Below are 25,455 nucleotides of genomic sequence, written 5' to 3'. Positions count from 1 at the left end.
CACCCATATTTTATAATATGAAAACTGTATTCTGCGTGCTTGGTATCGTGAATGAATTTTACCTCTTATAGATCCCTGTAACTGGCGATAAAAAATATTTTCCTACAAAACAAACAGGAAACTCTAATTGTATCGTCAACTGACATGTCGACATTAACGAACCTCTCTCCGTCACTGCCAGAAAAAGAATATGTGACAGCATGTCCGCGATATAATAAGAGAAGATTGAATCTCTTCACTTAAATTAGCATAATAATCCCCGTATACTTAATAATACGAAACAAAAATAGAACAATCCTGAATAATAATAATAATAATAATAATAATAATAATAATAATAATAATAATAATTTTTGTTACTGTTACTCCAAGATATTTGAATTTTTCCACCTCTTCGAAGGATAAATCTCCAATTTTTATGTTTCCATTTTGTACAATATTCTGGTCACAAGACATAATCACATAGGCCTACTTTGTCTTTTCGGGATTTACTTTCAAACCTATCGCTTTACTTGCTTCAAGTAAAATTTCCGTTTTTTCCCTAATCGTTAGTGGATTTCTCCTGACATATTCACGTCATCCGCATAGACAAGAAGCTGATGTAAGCTCTTGTCATCTAGTCTGCTGTCAAAAAATCTGAAAGTTAGAATTTATAAAACAGTTATATTACCGGTTGCTCTGGATGGTTGTGAAACTTAGACTCTCACTTTGAGAGAGAAACAGAGAATAAGGTTCTTAGGAAAATATTTGGGGCTAAGAGGGATGAAGTTACAGGAGAATGGAGAAAGTTACACAACGAAGAACTGCACGCATTGTATTCTTCACCTGACATAATTAGGAACATAAAATCCAGACGTTTGAGATAGATAGGGCATGTAGCACGTATGGGCGAATCCAGAAATGCATATAGAGTGTTAGTTGGGGGACCGGAGGGAAAAAAATTGGGGAGGGCGAAACGTAGATGGAAGAACAATATTAAAATGGATTTTAGGGAGGTGGGATATGATGATAGAGACTGGATTAATCTTGCACAGGATAAGGACCGATGGCGGGCTTATGTGAGGGCGGCAATGAACCTGCGGGTTCCTTAAAAACCATTTATAAGTAATAATAATAATAAAATAATAATAATAATAATAATAATAATAATAATAATAATAATAATAATAATAATAAATCACAAATTCAAAGTTATATCAATTTGAATCCATATCATATAAGAGAAAATTCTGTTATGAACTAGAAGATTCAACATATTGTACATCCTGTTATTCGTTACAGTCTTTGATTTTCCTTTCTGTGTAAAGGCCTATGTTTGAAAGTTTCCGCAATATTAAAGTTGTTTTATAGACAGCAATTGTATACTAGCGAGAGGACAGACAAAATAAGAATTCACAGAACCTTGAAAAAATAATTTTATGGTAAGAATTTCCTATTTATAGCTTCCATCATAGGCAGGTTCCTCTGTAATGATAACAATAATAATAAACACTATAATCAGTATCATAATCATCAACCTTCAAGGGTTAGGTCACGCCGAATTTATTATCTGCTTTTTCCTATTGGGAATAGAACCCGGAATGTACTGTACTAGATATGTAGGCCTAAGTACAGTAACTACAAAAACAAAGTTCGGATGATAATGATGTAAAAACACATCATAAAACAAAAATCGGTTGCGCTACAACCCTACCAGCCGATTGCTGACCTCACATCCAATGACTCGGCAGAGGTGAACGATCATCAATCAGTATGAGTAACGTGTGGTTAGCACGATGGTCCCCCCCCCCAGCCGTTATAGCTGCTGGCAAAACCTGATTTTACTACTCACTCTAGCTACCCAAATTCATCACGATGCGGGTGAGCACCGGTTCCATAAATTGACACAAATTTCATGAGAAAATTTCTTCCCCCATGAAGACTCCAACCAGCGTTCAATCTGCAACGCTAGTACAAAGCATAACACCTTAGATTACGTAGGAAAGGCATGGATTAAACCCCTGATCAAATTATAACAGACTGATCAGTCTAATGCACTTTCAAGACAACTTTTTCCATTTCAATATGCTGCCATCTAGCGACTGCAAAAGAAGTCCAATTATAACCCCGATGAAATTGCATGGTGGTCGTTTCATCCATCTGGAGGTCGTTAACAAAAAATTCATTTTCGGCAGCGGAGATCCTAGCGGTTGCTTTTTTTTTATATGCTGTCATTTTATAACATGGGAATGGCCAATCTGATATAGATGTGATCAGGAACTAAACCACATGAAGACTTTAAAAATTGTGAAAATATTTAAACAAATAGTGGTAGGGTATCCTGAAGATACCACTTTCACAATACCTTTTATGCGTTTCATAGCGAACTCGTCCTTTCATTCTATATATTCATAGTTCATTTTCGCGAGCAATCATTTACAAGATATACGTGAATGAAATTTTATGCCCCCCAAATCAGATCAGACTTTTATTTTGATTACTGTATACAAAACACTTTTCTTTGCGATCCCAAATAACACGATAACAACGTCAACTATAATTTAATTGTACTGTTTAAGTAGCCTAGAACTATGTAATTAATTTTGAAAGAATTGTCATGACAGCCATTCGTAAATTTTAATCATTTCTAATATTACTCTGCTATTTATGAAAATCGGTAATTAAAACTGATATGAATATTTTAAAAAATAGAATTTACTGCGCTGTAGCGCTATAGGCCTACAAAAGTGAGAAAATACAATCATAATAAAAAAGTAGTTAACAAGAAGGAGGTCAACCAATTTATATGTCCCTCTGTGACAGAAAAAAATGTAAGAATGTTTGAATTTAATTTGACTATTACACTTTTACTACGTCTTACTACTTATGACCAATAAAACTGTCTTTCAATCAATCATGGCTGCTTATCGCTCAATTTTATCGCTTTCCTAGCATTTGTTTAATTTTATCGCTTCCCTAGCACTTGTTTGTTTTTATCATTACCCTAGCATTTGTTTCTTTGTTTGCCAACATTTCAAACTCAAATTCTTTACGGTACTATAAAAGATGCTTTATTTCTTCTAATCTTTATATACTTTATTCTGTTTTTATCACCTCCCTATCATTTGTTTTTTATTTTACTTGGTTATTTAAAGACGCTGTATCAACTACGAGGTGATTTAGCGTCGATGGGATTGGTGATAGCGAGATGGTATTTGGCAAGATGAGGCCGAGGATTCGCCATAGAATACCTGACATTTGCCTTACGGTTGGGAAAAACCTCGGAAAAAACAAACCAGGTAATCAGCCCAAGAGGGAATCGAACCCGCGCCCGAACGCAACTCCGGATCGGCAGGCAGGTGCCATAGCCGACAGATCTCTTTGTTTCTTTGTTTACTAACATTTCAAACTGCAAATTTTATACGTTACTATCTGAGAATATAAAAAAGAGGGTATTATAAAACATGCTTTGCGATCGTCATTTGTTTGCAGCATAGACAGTCATTGAAAATGGCAGCTTCCTTCAAACGTTTTCGTGAAGCTAACATTGGTGAAATAGAATTAATATTTTATTGTAGTAGAGCACTTTATTTCTTCTAATCTTTATATACTTTCTTCTAATCGTGTAATAGTCAATTAAATCCCACTCGAGTTTCGATTTACTCTAGATAAATCAAAACCTCTAGTGAGATTACTGTTAATAAATTTAAAATTTATACAATTACATGTTCTCCATCGGGTGACTTGGATGAATCTGAAGATTCTAATAGGATGTTCTGGGGAAGACGTTCTTGATGCTTGTGAGCTGAGCGGATCTTTCCCCGAGAAAAAAAGCAGCAGATCCTAAGACATTAAGATACGAGAAGAATGTTTTCGCCTGCCTACAGTGTATAGTGTATTATACTAGCTCTCTATGTAGTTGCGAATTACGGATAAACCAAAATACATTAACAGCAATTAGTCGTCTGTTTTGAAACGATTTTATTCTTCGAATTGATATGAAAAAATGAGAAAACATTAAGTCGCTTGCAGTAAGATTATATTGTGCCGGTATTTAGCCTATATTATTTGTCAATCAAGCAACAACATTATGAAAGCAAACCGTTAAAGATGGAAATCTCCTGCTAGTGAATATAAATTTGTTGCTTAACATCTAACAAGTTTAATAAAAGATTTCATCATGTCGAAGATGTCCAAATCCCGATTTTTATTCTGGCTCAGGTATTCAAGCAAGATTTCATCGAACCTGGTGGAACTGTTATACGATGCAACGTTTCCTCTGGTGAATGATACTGGTATGTAACCTAGTGAATATTGAATATAGTCTGTGATATAGATTATGTACGTAGTTTGGAATGACTTGATTTCAATTACGATAGGAAAAGGAGCATTTTCTGAAATAATTGAGCGAAACAGCACCTTTTTTGTCACCTTTCTCCTATTTTTTCCCCTATTAAAATTTTCCCTAAAAATCCTAACCCTGGTTATAAAAAAAGCCGTGTCGAACTGCAGATTGAACGAACTGCGATCTGTTTGCATCGTTGTAGACATCCTATCCCCTTATGTTTCTCCTTTGCTATAGCATTAAAATAATGTCATCCGCGGCAAAAAATTCATCGCTGACGAATTTATTTGCTAAATTAGCAGATGATTGTTGTATTGTACTGTATTTATTAACATTCCATGGTATTCATACATTGCTTCACAGCTAGAATATGGAACAAGTCAAAAAACTTAATACTATTATAAAGTCTTAATTTATAGTCACAGTCTAGATGAAATATATACAGAAGAGATTTACAATATAGTCTACTAGTACAACACAAAGTTTTAGTAACAATTTCATGAAGCGTTATTGAATGTCACGAATTCACCTACAGAATAGAAGGCGTGAGAAATTAGGTACTTCTTTAATTTGGCCCTAAATAATCTTATGTTTTGAGTTTCATTTTTTATATCGATAGGGAGGCTATTAAAAATGTTTACTGCCATATAACGCACTCCTTTTTGCTAGTATGATAGACTTGCCGATGGAGTATGAAAGTCATTTTTGACGTGTATTTATGCTATGAACTGTTGAATTAGTTACGAAGTTTTCACAATTACTTAAGAGGAAGATTATGACTAAAAAGATATACTGACAAGCCATGGGCATTATTTGTAGTTTTTTTTTAAATAGTCCTACAAGATTCCCTAGATTTGGCACCTACTGTTATTCTAATTACTCTTTTTTTGTAATAGGAATATACTGTTACTATCTGTGGATTTCCCCAGAATATTATTCTAAAACTCATTACCGAGTAAAAGTATGCAAAGTATATTGTTTTTAAGGTATTGATATTAACTATCTTTTGCATAGATTAGTTTGGGGGTAATTTCTTTAATATGATTTTTCAAATTTAACACATTATCGATTTTTAAGCCAAGAAATTTGGTTGTTGTTGTTGTTTCTAATAGGGATCTATTGTTAATTACTGCGCTAGAAATTTGCGAGGTTGAATTTGGATAGGATTTAAATTGAAGAGCCGCTCGTAGCTTAGTTCAGAGTGATGCACATTCTTGTTTCTAATGTTCATATATGATATATTAATTATTCCACCAGCTCACATCGGTCGTGATGGCCCTTCACATTTCTGTTGTAATGTTCATAATTATAGTTATTGCAACGTGATGGATATGGACAGAGTTATGTTTAAAAGTAGTAATTTTATAACAGAAAGAAGTTACTAAACTACTTTAAAAATGAAATACGTGTTTCATTACTTTCTGAGTAAAATCTGCATAAAATGCCGAAACTATAAGGCTGGTGTAAGTGTAATTAATAAAGGCGAAACTTTCTCATTAAAATGTTGCGTGTTCCAGAGATAACACTTCTTTTCGTACCTCGCAAAAGGTTCGCCGTCTTGGGTATGTGGATAGTGTATGCCAAGTGCTCTCAACCTTTTTAAGATAGTGAGCACCGCCCACATGTAGAGCGAGTACAATGAAGTCGAATAGGTTTAATATAGGTTAATATAGGTTACTAGTTGAAAGCACCCGGCGTTGCCCGGGTTGTCCTTTTTTCTTCTTTTTATAATTAAACTGGTTGTTAGACTTTTCGGAAATCTCAGAAACTCACCTATAAACAACCAAAACGAATTGTCTTTATTAAGCTTTCCTCGCCATAAAGATGAATCTTTACATAGCGTCACTTACATGAATTAATGAACTTCTTAGCCAAATGCCTATACGGATTAACTCAATTTAAAACAACTGTAGATCAGGCAACGAAAGAAAACATTTCCTCACGTGCCTTACGTTCAAATGTTTTTCAATTTGTGTTTATCTGTTTATTTATTTATTCTGACGTAGTTAAGGCCATCAGACCTTCTCTTTCACATCAACAGAAATACAAATAAAATAACAGAAAAATCAAACTATTAATAAAGTAAAATCAAACGAAAATTTATACAGATTACAACCATACAAAATTTAAATGATTCAGCATTGCCTTGCAGCAAAACAAAAACACTCCTCGGTCCCTATACGCCCACTTAGCATTATCTCAATTTTCTAAAGATCTTACTTACATTTTATTTCTGCCGGTCACTAACAGTTAAATTTCTTTGTCGTGGGAGTCAGCGTATTAAAAAAAAACATTACAACCTTTCGGCCGTCTCCTTTCCTTCCCACCGCAAATGTGACGTTGCACAGAGGCAGAGATAAAATAATTATAAGATCGTACATTGATCTGAAGCTGCACATTTCACGTAATTTCATGTCTATGTGTGCTTTCACTTGAATTTCAGAGATTATGAATATATAATTGAATTAAGTAACAAATGAGATACGCATTTTTAAAACATATAACGTGATAATGAGATACTTGAACTCGAATTTTATTCATAATTTCAGCGATGTCCAAGGATAAGCCGCTTAGATATGAATCAATAAATTAATCGTGATCTTGCTTTGTTGTGGAGGTATTTCATAAATGAGAAAGTTTCTTTTTCGCATAGGTAAGTCGTACCGAACATAGCTACACATTTGCGAGAAACAATCCGTAGTACTTGGAACCTTTTTTGTACCTTCTCCTTCCCAAATATTATGAATTTAATTTTGCTTTTAAAATAAATATTTCAGCGCTAAGGAGAACTGGAGATATATCAATTGAAGTTCCTCACGAGCAGCCATATTATTGTCTTAAATAATCTTGATTTTTCTGACTGTCTTAAACAATCTTCATTTTTCTAAGTTCACAAAGAATTGAAAGGGATTATACAGCATGAAATACGGGAAAGCCTGTTAGCTTGCTAAAGCAGTACAATGGGTGGTTATGAAAACTATTTGTTTCGGCTCGTACAACAAAGTTTGCAATGAAAAAAAGACCTCTGTAGCGTTTGTGTTCGCGAGCACATTTTTACTCTCATGACGAGAGCACCAAATATCATGCCTGGTGTATGCGCTTACCAACCAAGCAGTCCGTGGTTCGATTCCCGGTATGAGCAATGGAAAATATTCACCTTCAATCTGCGAGGCTGGGTGTACGTTCCCTGTCATGTGCTGTCTCAGCGGTGGCCCTGTACCATGCTGACCACATGAAGGGAGACCCATAATGCAATCCGTGTCCAGTGTAGGTCAAAAGACAATAACCTCCCCTACACCGCATTGGATTGTAAATCGGTAATATGCCTACATGGTGAGGTGAAACTGACAAAAAAAAAAAATAAAGAAATCTTGCGAAGTACAATTCAATGTACAAAACTTCACACGCAATTAAAGTAGCCTAAGCTGCAAGGAACGTATTATAGGTAAAGAGTTTCAGTTGTTTGCGCAATGCGTATTGACATGGGATTCCGCTGGTCCGTGTTCACATCGCATCCGGAAATCTTTTGTGATATTTTACTGATTATTTACACAGTTTCCTTCCAATAATTACACAAATAATAGGGCTATATGATTACCTCTCGGCCCAGTCATAATAATCTCATGATCTCATGAGATCCAAGTAACAGCCTCTGCACTTCATCAATATCGTTATGTCGATCGAGTGGTTTATTACGAGTACACAAATTTATTCTTTACTCATATTTTTCAATTAGCTCTGTGGTAGCGTGTCTGCATCTAGACTAGCCGGCCCGGGTTCGATTCCCGGCGGGGTCAGAAGTTTTCATGTAAAATTTCTACCTCAGGACTAGGAGAGATGGCGGTGCACAACTTCTAATCACTAGATTGTGCACCAATATGCCTGAGTTAAATTCCAAATCTCTCCGCAGTGCATATGAAGAGAAGGCATATGTCACTGTTGATAATGATTCGTCCTTAGGATGGGGACGTTAAGCCTGGCGGCCCTCTTGGTGCTATTCGACAGGAGTAGGCTATGTGCCGGCACCGGGTTTCCCTTCCTCATCTTCGTCATCACTCATTCCAGACACAACACTTACACGAACACTTACACAAGTGTGACCCGCCGAAGTGGTGTACAACTAGAAAATGTCATCTATCCGCAATATGCGGAACCCATATATATATATATATATATATATATATATATACACCATATTTTTCAACCTACAATATACGTACAGGTACACCGCCAAGCATGACCAGCAAGCACTACGCTGGTCAAAGTTGACCGCGTAAATTACATTATGCATATTTTACGTAAATTACACGTAATTTATGTCCGTAGAAAAACGGATACTTTACATGATTTACTATGCGATGTAATAAATTATTTTCATGGAAATAAATTAATACGTTACATACTCTAGGCCTACTTTTGCGCAATTTTCATTTTATTTCCATGTTCTGTGGGAATAAAATTACACTTCTATATACAGCAGTTTTACTTAACATTAATTTTTTTACCATACCAATATATACGTAGCATGTTTAACAATTTGTAATATAATGATGGAAATATAAAACTGTCAAATAACGACATTATTATACTAATATATGTGTAGCATTTTCAACCATATTAGTTTCAGCTTCGAGAAGCTACAGCTACTGACAGTCCTAAGTCTGAAAAACGGGAAGAAAAATATTGCTCCCAAAATTATACCTACGGACGTAATGGCACGCAATTCGGATACCTCTTAGTATACTGTGGCATGCAATTCGGTATTTCTTTTTCTTTTTTGCAAGCAATTCAGGTTCGCCGGTCCATGTTTCTGCCCCACTTTACACAAAGCACTTCACTAGTCTCTTTCTTAGTAATTTTTCTAGAGATCCGCAGAGGATACTTCTTTTCCTATTAAAAACTTCCTTGCCATTGTTATCCTCCTTTTAACTTCCTGGCAGCAGCTTATAGTACACCCCAAGTATCTGAAGCTGTCCCCTTGTTCTACTGTCTCATTTAGAATTCACACGTTTACCTTTTTTATGTTTGTTCCGACAACCATGGTCTCCGTCTTATTTGCATTTATCTTCATCCCATACTGCTCAGAACTATCATTTGGCCCTGCCATTACAATATCTTCACGAAACATGGAAATGACTAATTCTACTCTCATTTTGGACATAACTTTGATGATTTTGCTTATTTTCTGCTGAAAAGTGGAATTTGAAAGTGTTGAGACGTCCATGTAAAACAGCGGTCCTCAGCGCAGAGCACCCTGAGGCTAGCGTCTCTTACCCGCGGAAAAAACAGTGCGCCATGTTGCACTCGTAGCTGCTAGAGGGTATGTTCTCTACCTCTTCCTGCTACACACGGGACGGCACCGCTTACCCTTTGCACATTTCAGCGAGTGCTGACGACCACTGATGTAAAATAAGTGCATCTTATCGTGTGAAAGAATAAGCATTTGTGCTACTTTCAATTTCTAAGCGGAGAGAAATAGCAAGAAAATTTTACCTGGAGCCCTCTATTATGACTGTTTACTTGCCGTAATTTTACGACACGGACTTCTCAGTTTTACTTCCATCCCGAAAGAAGTCACGCTTAGGATTTTATCGTCTCCGGCCGGGTTCGAACCCACAAACCTTACATCCAGTGGCTGGCACAGTAATCAGAATCACAAGATCACCGAGGACGATCAATGGGTGAATCTTCGATTCCGCTACACACAGCATTAGAGAGAAAGGAAAAAACGTAGGATTTAAATCAATGAAAATAACCTCAAAATTGTAACACCCTCTTAAAGACACGATGTCATCATTTCCTAAGTTATAAACTCACCAAATAATTTGGTTTCCAATTTTTTTCTTACTATGTTATTTAATGACGCTGTATCAAATACGAGGTTATTTAACGTCGCTGGGATTGGTGATAGCGAGATGATATTTGGTGAGACGAGGCAGAGGATTCGCCACACTACCTGACATTTGCCTTACGGTTGGGGAAAACCTCACACCGGATCGGCAGGCAAGCACTTTAGCCGACTGAGCTATGTCGGTGGCCTAGTTTCTAATTACCCGACCGGTGATTTTCTCATATATTTTCACACGAAATCATCATTTAACTCACTATACCACCATTATGTTGCACTCCGCAGGAAAGCACCTTAATCTATTTATGTACCTGTCTACCAAAAAGCATACCATGCAAAACATATCAAAAACCTGAATAAACCGAAACTAACCTGTCCACAGTAGCTATGCTGTGACCTGTCACTGACACTCGACCTCACGAAAACTCGCTTTTTTTTTTTTTTTTCAGATGTGTAAATTTATAAAATTGTACCGGTACCATCTTTCAGTTCCATTTCATCATGAAATAACGTAACACAAAATCAGATGTCAGTCCTGTTTGTGGTGCGAAGCGAGATCGAAGACTCAATATTTTAACAAGCGGTTTCCATAAAGCAAAAGCGAAAGACAGTGTTGACGATTTCTTTTATACTATATCGTATCGAATTCAGATTTTTATAGCCTTTGTCCCGTAGAGTTCCTCGATACTTTTCATTAGGAAACACATTTCGAAGGAGTACTGTAATAGCATGAGCGTCTGATGATATCCCCCACCCCCGAGAAAGAAATGAAATTATTAATATTGTGTAGCCACCACTACCTGTGGAAAGTTTGAAACGTGGTAAAAGACAGTAACATCTCACTGACAAAAATAACTGGTCTACGTACTTCGTTCTGCCCCTTCCTATTCAGCGTTTACAGTTTTTATGTTCAACTGACACTACAAACAGATGCAACATAAATACTTTGGGCAATTTCCATCACCATGGGGTTAAAGAACAAATTCGATCAATAGCTTATGTTGTTTCCTACAAACTACCCTTTCATTTAACTTTCGCCTGACATTTACTAATGAAGTGAAAATTTACACTGGTCTATTTCATACATTAAACTTCGTTTAAATATTCAATATACAATATTGTGGCCAAGGACAATCTGACAAGAGGGGGGATGGCATATCTTTCGCAGGAAATGAAAACGGGAGTTCAACCAGATCCCCCATTACCATTTACTTTATATTAAACTTAGCCGCTTAATTTTAATAGCGCTATGCAGTGGAAGTACTGCAATTTCAGATAAAATACTGAATCTATTCATAAGCAGGACATCCTCTTTGATGGAAGAACGTTACAATGAATGGAATCATTGTCATTGACTCAATCGTAATAAATGGAGCGAATGTAATTCTACGAGGCAAGCCATTTTCTACTTAAATGAGTAGAAAATAATATTTCTCCTTGTACAACTGTCATAAATGTTTACAATCGCTATAGACGTGAACACAATGACAGTAATTCAATGAAATAGTACGTCACGTCGCAACGCGGCAAATGCCCGGTCCAGGCCAGTACGATGTCCAATAGCTTTTATGCTACCCTGACGTCAATGAGCTGCACGTGCGCGACAAAATGACATAATAGGCGTGTCTGTAGACACACAATACAGGAAACTTATTATTGATAATAAATGAAGTCCTAATCAACATACGATATTAAAAAAAGTTATACACTCACAGGTTTGAGCTGTCACTTGCGAATCTTCACTGGTCAGTACACTCCGTGGAATTGATTTATTCTTGATAAGACACTTGACCGCCAACCGCCACTTTTGGGCTTCCCTCATGTTGTCATCATATTTATCGAAAGATCTAAACCTCAGCGTGATTGTCATCCGTTCTCGTTTTTGCCCGGATTTCACTCTGTATTTCTTAAGAACATAAGCATATATATAAAGATATGCACTAATGTCTTTTTCATCTTGTTCACTAGAATTTTCTTCTACAACTCTCAAATTGTTCCTTCGAATAGCGTTTGGATGACAAGCACAGGCGCCCGCAGACCTACGTTTACTTCTCATACAACGACAACCAACAATGTCATTTATTCTAATAATTTCAGTTTTCGTATTTCCATTACTCTCCTTTTGCAAACTTAGTCCTTTCTCCGTTAATTTCACTCTATATACAGTGTTTTTCTTCGATAAAATGTAAAACGTCTCTTCTAACACCGGAGTGGCATGCACACTAACGTCCTCCATCTTCCCAACATCAACGTAAACTGAAAAACTGGAAACTGTCTTCTTCGAACAAAATTCGATTGCTCTTATACGGAAACACGTCTTCAACTGTCATTGTTATATTCAAAACTGTCCTACAGATTTCGTCCTTCACAGACTGCTCTCGTTCAACGCCATCTGATGGCAAAAGTAAAACCTAATTCAGTAGAGGCAACGTATGATATAGAAATAACGCACGACAATGATGTTGTTACTTATGTTACAAATTACACAAACGTGTCTTGTTTTATGTTAAAGAAGTAGTAATTTTATAGATTTCTGTAAGTTATTAATGCTTGTAATTTGCATAACATAGCTCTTTTATTAGTGTACCCAGCGTTTTGCTGAAATTTTAGTTCTTTTCTTGCTTCAATGTTTGTAATCTTACTTTAGTAATTCACTTCCTCCCAAGGTGCTGTGCATATAGAGTTTCTTCCGGCTGGTAAAGATGGTGGGTTAATGCTGTCTTTAATGTTTTTAATTTGAATCGATTGCAATCATATTTTGTAAGCGTCATTTTACTGTCTTTTTTGTAACATTTATGTGAGACAATGAATTATCTTATTTTCAGGGTATTGATATCAACCATAAGTGGGACCGTAAGGTCAGAAGAACAGAGCCAAAATCTCAGGACGTGTATCTGAGATTGTTGGTTAAGGTAATGTAAAACGACTATTAATAAATAATTTGTCGGTTATTTAATTCGTATTTTACAGAGTAACGTGAAGATTTTGCAGAATATACAGTTGAAACCATATTTTTTAAAGTCTCTTAAGAAACAAATGGAAAGGACTGTTTCTAAATTTTAGGATGAGTAACCATGCACTGCAATTCGTAGTTCGTTACACATTTCCCAAAGTACTAACTAGTACAATACGTGAACAACCCATGTGGAAGAGCACAATTTATTTTATGTCAATCTTTGTAACGTGTAATAGAGTAATAAAACCATATATGTTAAAATAGAGTTGAATGAATTGCAGCATTGTAGCCTTCCTACTATACAAAACAATAATATGAATGTATTTTTCTTCAGTATTACATGAATGGTCATGGTCATATTATAAATTATAAAGAGTGATAATTGCATCGTTTTTATTCTTAAGTCAATATGCTTCTTTCAGTTGTATCGATACCTGACAAGACGGACAAGATCCAAGTTTAACAAGATTGTGTTGAAGAGGCTGTTCATGTCCAAGATAAACCGGCCACCTATTTCACTTGCTAGAGTTGTACGTCTCATGAAAGATCCTAAGCGTGCACCATTGATTGCTGTCATAGTTGGAACCATTACTGACGATCAGAGAATATTTGATATACCCAAGTTAACCGTAAGTAATAAACTTTACACATATTACTTCTGTTGGGAATGTATGCTGATTTCCTTGTCTATAAGCATGAAGGATTTTAACCTGTACGTAATTAGCGAATAAACTATGGCAAATCAGAATTACAAATTCCATTAGTTATCAGAATCGAACGAAACAAATTTGTGAATTTTAAGGTTATCTGTTGAAGCAATGATGTATAAATATAAACATTTGCAGCAAGATAAAACCGCTCTAAACCGGATTAATAAAAAAAACTTCTGCAGTAACTAAAGTTGACGAATGAACTAAAGCAGATGCACTACTCGGGCTGTTAAGTTTGCCGAGGAGATTACATAATTACGAGTATTATAGGACTTTTTGTTTGTTTATAATCGCACTAAGCGCATAACTGTATTAGAGGAAGGACTGATTTCTTCACCAATGTGACATTTGTTTTGTTGGATAGTTATGTTGGGAAAATTTCAGTATACGGATTCCTCACTGGCAATTATATATTGAAATACTAAAAAGAGCAGATTTGTCTGCGTTTGTCAAATGCACATCATTATGTTTACGAAAAGGCACTTTTCAGTGCCAATAATTTATTTTGTGTGCACAAGGTTGGATTTTTGAAGTAAGAGGGAAATTTTTAATTTGTTTATAGGTCTGTGCCCTACGTGTCACTGAAAGAGCTCGTGCACGTATTCTAAAGGCAGGTGGTGAAATTATCACCTTTGATCAACTTGCATTACGAGCACCAACAGGAAAGAAGACTGTGCTTATCCAAGGTGAGAAGTTGCAGTAATATTAAAAAAAAATTAATCTTAAGAACCTAGTTTTTAGTAAGAACATTTGTTTATGTAATTTATACATTGTACAGTTGGGACGTTCGTTCTGTGCCGGTGAGAATCATATGGTAGCTAGCCAGTGAGTCTACACTCTCGCGCATGCGCAGAATATGGCAAGTGGCCAGTCTCGCAGAAAGCCTTGGCTGTGTAACATCGTCCTGCCACGTGCGTGATAATTGCTGTTTGTTAGTTTAGTTAGTTCATATTCATATTGTTTATTTATTATCGTGGCAAATTGCAGTTGTGTGTGTTTGTGTAGACTAAAATGCCTCCTATTCAGTCTAAACTTGGCGCAAAAACACTGCATAGCCAAACTCGGGAAGTTGTGAACAATATACATTCTTTCATGAAGAGTGAAGCAGCTTCTGGAGACTTTTTAATACCGCTGAAAAAGGTGCAAGAACGAGTGAGTGCAGCAACTAAAGTGCCCGAAAGAACAATAAGAAAGATAATTAAAGAAGGGAAACAGTGTGAGGAAGAAGGGACCTCTTTTGGAACGCCCGGTAAAGTTCATCGTGTACCGAAATGCATTACAGATGTTGATGATTTTGATAAAAGAGTTATACGACAGACAATTTATAATTTTTATATAAATGACAAAACAGTGCCCACTGTCAGTAAACTGCTACCTAAACTAAAAGATGCCATAAACTTTAGCGGGGGTAGTACAAGTTTAAAGATCATTTTACGTGATATGGGGTTTAAATGGAAGAAGACAAGAAATAATAAAGCGGTATTACAGGAAAGGCATGATATTCGAGAACAGCGCATATCATATTTACGCGCAATAAAGAAATACAGAGAAGAAGGTAGACCTCTAATATACGAGGATGAAACGTATATTCATAGCACGCATACAAGACCAAAAAATTGGAGTGATGACAAAACCTCAGGTTTACTGGCGCCTATTTCGAAAGGACCTAGGCTTATTATTGTTCATGAAGGGGGTCGAGCGGGTTTTGTACCTGGCGCATTTCTGATGTTTAAATCGAACAGGAAAACTGGAGACTACCATCATGAAATGAATGCCAACAATTACCAGAAGTAAGTGATATGCAGGACTGGCTTAGAAGAAACAATGTGCAGTTTCAGGAAAATATGCTGAAAGTGGAGCTTTACGGGCTCATTAAAACACATAAGCCACTTCATAAAACTTACGTGATTGACAATCTCTTAGCTATGAATGGACACTGTGTACTCAGATTGCCGCCGTATTCACCTGAGCTAAATCCATTGGAATTGATTTGGGCAGATATAAAGCAGTGGGTAGCCAGTCAAAACACAACTTTTAAATTAGAGCAAGTGATGAAATTGTGCCAACAACGGGTTGATGACATCAGTGTAGAAAAATGGGAAAAAGTATGTGAACATGTTGAAAAAATCGAAGATGAATATATTGAATAGGAAGGAATTATGGAAAATGTAATTGAAAGCTTCATAATTACGGGCGGAGACAGCAGTAGTGAAAGCGACGACGATGAAGATGATGATCACGACGACAATGGTGGTGATATATCTGGTATCGAAAGTTTGATGATTAGATATATTGATTGCGTCTGTTTCTCTTCATTGCTATATAATTGAACCATGGATATCATGTTATGTTTATAATCAGTTTGTATTTATTATGATAACACGTGTGATGTGATAAGTGATACTGGACAACTGTGAGTGGAATGCGCCGTTCATCGCACATTCTGGAACCAACTGCGCATGATGATGTCACTACACGATGCAGATCCCAGCCGAGGCGGTAAGTCACGTGTTTCTATAAACTCACTCTGTTGCTCAAGATAACCAAGCACACCGGCACAGAACGACCGTCCCAACTGTATACGACTTTAGAAGTTATGACTAGGGATCGTAACTTTATGCACTATATAGTAGTATTGTTACATAATAATAATAATAATCCGTGACGCCACAGCCCGTGAAGGGCCTAGACCGACCAGCTGGCTGCTGGCCTCACACCACATGCCGAAGCAGAGGTGGACGATCATCCAACCAGAATGGAAGTATCGTGTGGTTAGCACGATGATCCCTCCAGCCATTATAGCTGGCTTTCGCAACTAGATTTCGCTACCTATCATAACTCCCTAAGTGCATCATGATGCTGGGTGGGCACCAGTCCCATACACTGGACGAAATTTCATGAGAAAATTTCTTCCTAGTATTGTTACATATTTCATATAAAATGACAACTGTATTTGGGTAGGAATAGTGTACATTACGGATGAGAAAACATGGTGTAAAACGTTGCTAAGTTTAAATCTGCCAGTCTTTATGTAATAATACCTAAAGGAGGCAATTAGTCACCTATTGAACCACATGCCGAGAATATTACGAGTTACTGTTACATTGGTTATCAAGAGATGCTGCCCTTAAATTGTTGTCTTTTTTAAAGCCTTCTGTGATTGGATGTAATATGCATTGCTTCCTATATCACCAACTAAGTATACAGAAATATCTGACAATGAGGACGTGGTTAAATGTGTAAGAACTAGCAATACTACTTTACAGTGCATATAATTTCTATCCCTAGGTATGGTGCTCGCACACTACTACTTAAAAGAAAAACAAGTATAGTAGAATTCCTTGTATCCGGCAACTGTGGGACAAAGCCAGTGGCGGATAACTGATTTTGCCGGATAATTGGAAAATATGTTTATAAGTTACGTAAACACACACTGTACTGCACAAACCTTTTTTTCCATGTTGAAATTTAGTAATTTTCATATAAATATTTAAAAATAAAGTTTTGAATTACGTACAGTGTTTATTTTTAGTACTGAATACGGTAATGTACATTAATCAATTCATAATTACTGTAATGCAGTAATACATAATAGTGTAAAATATACTAAAAGTTTTCGTAACCTTATGACAATTTTAAATGGCGGCCATGTGAGTCATGTGACGAGAAGAGCAGTGTAGCCAGTGTCGCAAATATGAAGATGAAGTAACGCTCGATGATTTGAGTGTAAGAATATTTCGCTTGCATTTTATGGAATCCACTGTGCAACAGCAATGCTTAGCAGTAATAGCCATGATACTATCTATCACTTGAATGAAATTTTTGCACGCTGTAGGAACAGAATTTCACACTTTTCTATTTAGACTCATTCAATATCCCTTCGAAATGGGCGAATTCAAGTGGTAAATTTAAAGATATCGTCTCTGCGCATTGTTTGCAAGGTCCAAGTGACAGCTTACCGATGCTACCCGATATACTCTAGGGACATAATGGGGTTTTCAGTCTTATGTTTTCACACATGAACAATGTAAAGAGTAAACACAATATGCGGCATGTGTGATCCATGAAAACCACTCACCATCTTCGTCCTATTCTTCCCTTTCACATGATTTTTTTAGGGGGGGGGGGGGGCTACCCAAAGTGTTGTTTTGGTATTGCCGGTTATTTGGGTGCTGGATACGAGGGATTTTACTGTACTTTAAAAGGTTATAACACATCGTGAACATTAAAGTGAGTAACTTGAATATCACTCTTTATCACCTGGCTTGCTTTTCGACTTTTTGTGCTAGAAGACTTCAAATACTGGCAAGACCAAGTAGAATTGTGGTGGACAATATTGTGGTTACTTAGAATTGGAATATATCAGTCCCCTAACTGCCCATTGTGCAACTCAAACCAAAAAATGGATTCGGAACACCTCAAAATCTGTGCTTCAGTGGCTGACCATGATAATATCATTGAAAAATATTGGAGTGTGAGAGGTCAAATGACTTTGTCAAACGCCTGGCATTAGAAAACAACAACAACATATTGTGGTTACTGTTCTCTCCAGATTTTGGAAGTATGGTGGGCTAGGTTCCATACAACTATATAAAATCTAACATGACCTTCCTTCATTTGCCCGTGCATGTAAAAGCCCATAAATATAGTTACACAATGATTTATGTGCACAATTGTTCTAGGCTTAAAAATTATGTAAAAATAAAAGCAAGTTGTACCTGATTGTTAACTTAAAATATTTTGCTTTTTGCTTATGGTAACGAAAATTGTAGAAGAAATGATTGAAGAGAGACTGAAGGAGATAGTGGAATACCGAGTTAGTGCAGAGTCTTAAACCAAACCAAAGTCTGCCCGTGTTTCATATTATAATGAAAATGTTAATGCTTTTACTTTGTTTTCAGGTCGGCGCAATGCCCGAGAAGCTGTGAAGCACTTTGGACTTGCACCTGGTGTGCCACACAGCCACACGAAACCTTATGTTCGGTCTAAGGGTCGCAAGTTTGAGCGTGCTCGAGGCAGAAGGCGCAGCTGTGGATACAAGAAGTAAACAGCGAGTTTTGGAAAAGAACCTGCATTTCACATGCTATTTGTATCATTAAATTTGAAACAATAAAATTACTCTGCCGGTAATATGATTAATTATTCATATTGAATTTCACTTGTACAAAATATATACATTTGAAGAGTTCTGTCAGGAAGGGAGCTGCGCTACTTCACGACAAAACAGATAAAAATTGATTTTTCTAAAACTGAAGTTACTTGGTATTTGTTTTGTACAATGAATGAGTACTTCAATTTAAACTTAATGAAAATTAAATGATGAACAGGTACAAGTTTTATTATACTGAATATTTAGTCTGCTTACTCTTGGTATATCGTCGATGTTGGGAAATAATTCATCAGATTTTGGAGGAGGGACAAAAAACTGTTTCATCTGCTGTATTATTTTATAATAATCCTACATACATGTGTCCTTTCCCTTGCAATGTTTTCCAAGGATTGCCTTAACATGTCTTTGTCCCCCACAAGAAGGCTTGCCCATGATTCAGAATTGCACCATAATACAGTGTTTAGAATTCTGAAAGACAACAGATTTCATTCATACAATATTCATCTCCATCAGGAACTTAGGGGATATGACTTCCAGACTCGTCTTGATTTCTGTAACTGGTTTCTAAACATGGACCGTGATTTCGAGCTCAGAATTCTGTGGACTGATTAGACAACTTTCAAAAGTAATGGACAGATGAATCTCTACAATGCCCATTATTGGTCTCCAGTTAATCCACACTGGCTACATGAAGTAGATTACCAGCACATGTGGAGCCTCAACACATGGTATGGCCTCCTTGGACACCGAGTCATAGGACCATACTTTTTTGAGAACTTGAATTAGAGAAGCCTGTGGGTCTCTCAGCTGTGCTGAAATGCAATCACGGATGTTAGGTGGTGATCAGAATATTGTTTAGCACAGGGTGGCGTACATTTTAAACACTATAAAGAGTGTACGTACATAAACAACATACAGCAGTTCTAGAAGATACCATTTTTGTTTCTTTGTGAGTAAACAATAAATGTTAGAGAAGTTTCAGTAAAAGTTGTTTCTTTTTAAAAGTAGTTTCCAGTGATACCTTCAATGACATGTTTTCATTTGAAATTTCGAAGTTAGCCACAGGTATCCCTACTTCCGGTTTGTTACGAGAAATGGTACTACCAATCGATTCTTCACATAGGTTTTGGTTATCAAAATTTTTTAATGAACAACCAGTATCACATAGTTTTCGAGAAAAAAAATCTCATACAGGTGGTCTGAAACACATGGTAAATGGGACAGGATTTCATAAGGGATGTAAGGTCTTTAAAATATACTAAAATTCTACAACTGTGAAATTATTTCAAGTACAAAAATGTATTTATTGTCTATATGATTAACTACACATATATTACTGTAATCAGTACTTCGACAAAATAACATAGAATTCTAAATATAAATAGTTGTATTTCGTTACAGAATCACAGACGAACTTTAAGTCTACTTTACGTGGAAAGGGTGAAAACCTTTTACATTTTGAAAGAAAATTAGATCATTCACTGTTTTTTTTTTTCTGGTGCAATAATGTAATTCCTAATGTATTCCATATTTCGTTAATTTATAAGTACATTATGTTGCACTAGCACCCCAGAATTCTAGTAAGCCTTTATCTTGCTCTTGAGCTCCCATTGCTTGTAGCAAAGCAGTCACATCTTGAGGCTGTCCAACATTCCACTGCTGTACACGTCTTATCACTTTTGCTATGCTTTGGAAATATAAAAATGTTAAGTTAGTGTTGAATGTCTATTAGAATGAAAGACTACAATACATATATTCATTGTTTTAAATTCATTCTTGTTTTTTTTTTTTTTTTTCCGAGAAAAAAAAAGATGTTGCTGTGAAAGTTCCCAACAGTTTCAATAATAATTGTTAGTTTTATAGAATTATATTATGTTAACACAGATATTAGAATGAGCCACATTGTCACTGTTGTCAGTAAAATTATAATGTAAAGAAATTGATACATCCTGGCAGTGATTTACGTGTAACTCATTTGTGGGGGTTGGGCTCCCTGAAATACAGAGTTACATTATCCTGATGATATGATAGGATGATTAAGCATCAAGATATAATATAAAATACTTACTTCAGCCATTCTTCCTTGAGAGCAACAAAATGATAATGCATTGCACTATCATTCAACTTTGAATTTTCAATAGCTTTCTCCATTTTGTGTAACACAGTTGGACCTAAAATAAAAGTAAATAAGAAATATAAAAATGCTACACATATATCCTAACATATGGTAGGCCTAATTTCTGAAATATATTCATGAAATTCATAAACCAAAATATGAAAATTTACAATACAGGGTGTTAAAAAAAAGTATTCAATATTTTAGGAGGTGCTAGTATGCATCAAAACAAGAAAAAAATGTCTAATAAACATGGGTTCTACAACACATACTTTCTGAGATGTGAACACTTGTTCATAGGAGGTGCTCAATGTGATGTCCATTCATGACAATGCATTTCTCTGCCCTTTGGCATAAGGAATCACGCACTCTTTGAAATTTATCTGGTTGTTCTTGATAACCAAAAGTCTAGGGGATTTAGATTTGAGAAATGAGCAGGCCAAGGTGTGGGGCATCAGGTGAGGTGTTCATGCTCATTGCGGAAAAAATGTGCTGGTGTGCCATCATGCACGAACCACAACTGTAGTCTTTGCTGACATGGCACATTCTCCAGCAAGGTATGCAATACGTTAATAAGAAAGTCCTGATAACGAGCCCCAGTTAATCTCTGTGGTAGCACATATGGTCCTTAATCTATCGTCAATAACGCCTGCTCATACGCTGATTCAGAATCAGTGCTAATGCCTTGGGACCCTTCGCTTAGCTCACCCATTGAGCTACCCCAGGAACTATACACGACACCGTCACAACCAGAACAATTTTCCCCTTGGAATTATTCAAGCCTGCTTCACACGGAGCTTCTACCTGAAAGCCACATTTGCATAATATATTCGTTACTGTAGGTACGTTAACAGAAAGCCACAATTTAAGTCACATAGAATTGTGTGCACTCAAAGTTGGGTTCTGGCATCTTGTCAGCCCATTTGAGTTGTGTGGATATAAAGAGAAGAATTATGACGGTGTCGTGGTGTATAGTTCCTGGGGTAGCTCAGTCAGTAGAGCATTCGTGCACTAAGTGAAGGGTCCTAGGATCGATACCTGGCCACAGAACAATTTTCCCCTTGAAATTATTCAAGCATGGCTTGTTTATAAGACGAACTGACAACAATGCTACTATGTCGCAACTCAGAACAGGGATTTGTTGTTGTCATAGCAACCTTGTTAAATTTCTGTCAACATGCCTCTGGTGCAATCACAAAGTATTTTTAATCAAAATATACACGAAGCAGATTACGAGGATAACCAGAAGAGGATATTTTATAACGAAAATGAAACTTCAAATAAAAGTTACACACAGGGACTTACATTTGCTTGGGAGTTTGCCATCCCAAGTTATTTTGTAGTTAAACTTGTTCACATTGTGGTAATCAGCTTGCTCATCAGGTTGCAGAATGTCAAGGCGAAGAATATCTGGACTAGGCTGTGGCACAGCAACCTGTGGCTCCACACCCAACACATTGCAGTGAGGCATATCCAAGTACTGGTCAGAATTAAGTGTAGCTCGAAAACACGAACGTGGTACCAGCACCTATAATAAAACGAAAATGTAATTTTAAAGGAACACTGCAAGACTAACCTAATGGTTAATGTATTTGCTAGCCATAAGAGAGATCTGAGGTGAATTCCTGATAAGTAAACAGAAGTTTCAGTCAACAGAGAATCTTCTTTGTGCCATACCATTCCAAACATAAACGAAACAACATATCGTCCCCTGCAAGGCAGAGTATCATAAGCATCATTTTGCTAACTTCACAGGAGAGGCAGTTTCGATACTTGTCCAACATGGTGGTGAACATGATAGTCAAAATGTAAACCAATTCATCAGAGCAAAAAAACTGTTGAGGCTCGCAAAACTTTTACAGTCAATATGCAGTGCTGGGCAATTTATTCTAACCACTTTAACTCATTTTCGGTAAAAGTTGTTATTTTCTAATGCCAGGCATTTGACAATAAAGTCATTTGACCTCTTGCACTCCAATATTTTTCAAAGATATTGTCATGGTCACCCACTGAAGCACAGATTTTGAGGTGTTCCGAATCCATTTCTTGGTTTGAGTTGCACAATGGGCAGTTAGGGGACTGATATATTCCAATTCTATGCAGGTGCTTGGCCAAACAATCATGGCCTGTTGCCAATCAAAATACAGCTACAGACGATTTGCATGGTTAATCGGGAATTAACTGTGGATTATGATGCAGAGAGTTCCATTTTTTCCCTTGAGATTGTGTTGTCAAATTTTGTTTGTTGAAGTCTAAGTATGTACATAAAATAAATTTTTTCACAGATTTAGTAACAGGTCTGTAAGTAGCAGTGCTGCCCTTTTTTGCTAAAGCATCCGCATTCTCGTTTCCCAGGATTCCACAATTTTCGGTAAAAGTAGTGTTTACGATACTTTGCCTTGCAGGGGAGAGATTAACCAAGGTGTCAGTGTGCTGATAATGACCGAAATGGGAATAAATGAAAATGCAAAAAGAAACTGGAACCTATTCCATAATACAGTATGTTCTAAAAGTCGCTGTGCAGTGAAACTTAACTTAAGCATTATAGTTCCTACATGATATGTTGAAAATGTCGCCCATTTCCCTCTTTGGGCATTTGATGCACCATTGTCATCCATTAACTGTCATTTCTCCCTCTATGCCATTATTATTCAATTGGCAAGTAATCTGTTAACAGAAGCAGATGTATCAATTGCTTACTCATCTTGGAATAAGGAAAATGATGGAACAAATGTTTTTGTACATCTTGATTACACAACTTTTATCACTATATCACTTTGGAATATAAAGTTTATATTGCTTTCACTTGTTAAATACTAGGTTACCAAATGCTCAACACACAACACAATTTCTGAACACACACTTTATGATTCCACATTACGCTACAAAAACACAACCCCACAGGAAATGCAAACAGAACACGTGAAAACCACCCAGTTCTGAGCATAGCCCACAGACTGAAACTAGTCAACAAGGTACTGTAACCTAGTATTTAATACGTGAAAGCAATATAAACTTTATATTCCGAAGTGTTTTTGGTTGAACATGTCTTTTTCCATAAGAACAAGTACAATGACGAAGTACAACAGTTTGTTACGGCATTTCCTGATGTAGTGGTCCCATACTGTAATGCAGTGCATAATCTCATAGAGAATTTTCGAGACCTAGTATTTAACACGTGAAAGTAATATAAACTTTATATTCCGAAGTGTTTTTGGTAGAACATGTCTTTTTCCATAAGAACAAGTACACCAACGAAGTATAACAACAGTTTGCTATGGCATTTCCTGATGCAGTAGTCCCATACTGTAATGCAGTGCATAATCTCATAGAGAATTTTCGAGAAACTGGCAATGTTCACGATGCTGACCACCTTGCTAGGCCATTTATGGCAGCAAAGATCGGGGATGACAGGAAAGGATATTGACGAGTCCACAAAAGTCTGTGAGGCAGCTGTCACAACAAGCTAATGTGGCCAAGGGTACTGTGCACGATATTCTCAGAAAGAAGTTGCGTTTCCATCTGTACAGTGTGTGTCGTGCATCAACTGAACAATGGGAACCACGAGATCTGTGTTCAATACTGCAAGTGGTTTCAAGACTTCCTGTCTGAAGAAGTTGAGGACATTCAGGATACAATTTCTTTATAGATAAGGAGTGTTTCCATCTGACCAGGTACGTTAACAGCCAAACTCGCTTGTGAAGTATTGAAAATCCCCACGAATTTAATGAACTCCCTCTTTACGACCAAAAGGTTGGTGTTTGATGTGCTATGACTAGGAAGCACATTATAGATCCCATTTTCTACGATGAAACCATTATCATAGAATAGTACCATAACCAGATTATTGATTCGTTCATATCACAACTGACAGAATGTGAAATTTATGAAGGATGGTTCCAGCTCGATGGTGCAATAGCTCACAATGCTAGCAATTTTAAAGGCATGTTGGGTCCGATAAGTATAGTATCAATATCAAATAGTGTAGGTTTATTACAGTCAAATTACTTAGCAATAGTACACACGTTGAACCTTTATGTTATTACATGAAATGGTATTTAAAAGTTTTTGACAAACGTTTTCGCCATAACCATGGCATCTTCAGGCCATATTAAAAGAGAACATAGTAACACATAATGAACACTTAAAATATTCAGGTTAACACAATCGTTAAAAAGTTAAAAAAACTGGTGTGGTAGACAGTCTGAACATATGCCATTAAAAATACATGTAGCATGAAGTTAACACTGTGAAAAACATGGAATAGGCAAATAACACTGTACTAATTGATAAGTGTACAAAAAGTAGAATAAAGGCATAACAATCTTCAAATACAGGCAGGTGCTGTTCCCAAAATGATGAAAACATGCTACAGTAAGTAGGTCGCTCGT

General features: G+C 36.5%; 3 protein-coding genes across 5 annotated transcripts in view; 1 reads left to right on the top strand and 2 right to left on the bottom strand.

Annotated features, from left to right (window-relative positions):
* The window catches only part of LOC138713300 (sphingosine kinase 1-like), a 193,170-nt gene extending 180,639 nt beyond the window's left edge, over nt 1–12,531 (bottom strand). The window contains exon 1 of the mRNA XM_069845286.1: nt 11,886–12,531. Within this exon, the coding sequence (XP_069701387.1) occupies nt 11,886–12,408 (523 nt within the window). The 5' untranslated portion in view covers nt 12,409–12,531. The remainder of the gene's footprint in view (nt 1–11,885) is intronic.
* A 285-nt stretch (nt 12,532–12,816) lies between these two features.
* RpL18 (ribosomal protein L18) lies at nt 12,817–18,968 on the top strand. Its single transcript, XM_069845284.1, has 5 exons — nt 12,817–12,877; nt 12,998–13,084; nt 13,551–13,757; nt 14,401–14,524; nt 18,740–18,968. The coding sequence occupies exons 1-5, from the start codon at nt 12,875–12,877 to the stop codon at nt 18,883–18,885; spliced, it is 567 nt and encodes a 188-aa protein (XP_069701385.1). The 5' UTR covers nt 12,817–12,874; the 3' UTR covers nt 18,886–18,968.
* Nucleotides 18,969–20,348: 1,380 nt separating this feature from the next.
* BHD (folliculin) overlaps nt 20,349–25,455 on the bottom strand; it is a 42,921-nt gene continuing 37,814 nt past the window's right edge. For 2 of the 3 annotated variants that reach the window (XM_069845282.1, XM_069845283.1), the window contains exons 8-10: nt 22,370–22,592; nt 21,017–21,119; nt 20,349–20,635 (exon numbers count right to left, since the gene is read on the bottom strand). In XM_069845282.1, coding sequence (XP_069701383.1) covers nt 20,500–20,635; nt 21,017–21,119; nt 22,370–22,592 — 462 coding nt within the window. In that variant the 3' untranslated portion in view covers nt 20,349–20,499. Of the gene's footprint in view, nt 20,636–21,016; nt 21,120–22,369; nt 22,593–25,455 lie in introns of those variants that run through there. The other variant, XR_011335826.1, reaches the window with a different exon arrangement.

This window comes from Periplaneta americana, chromosome 14, assembly GCF_040183065.1.
Source record: "Periplaneta americana isolate PAMFEO1 chromosome 14, P.americana_PAMFEO1_priV1, whole genome shotgun sequence".
Taxonomy (NCBI): Eukaryota; Metazoa; Arthropoda; class Insecta; order Blattodea; family Blattidae; genus Periplaneta; species Periplaneta americana.
Note: the sequence above shows the minus strand (reverse complement) of the source record. Positions and strands in the feature narration are given on the sequence as shown.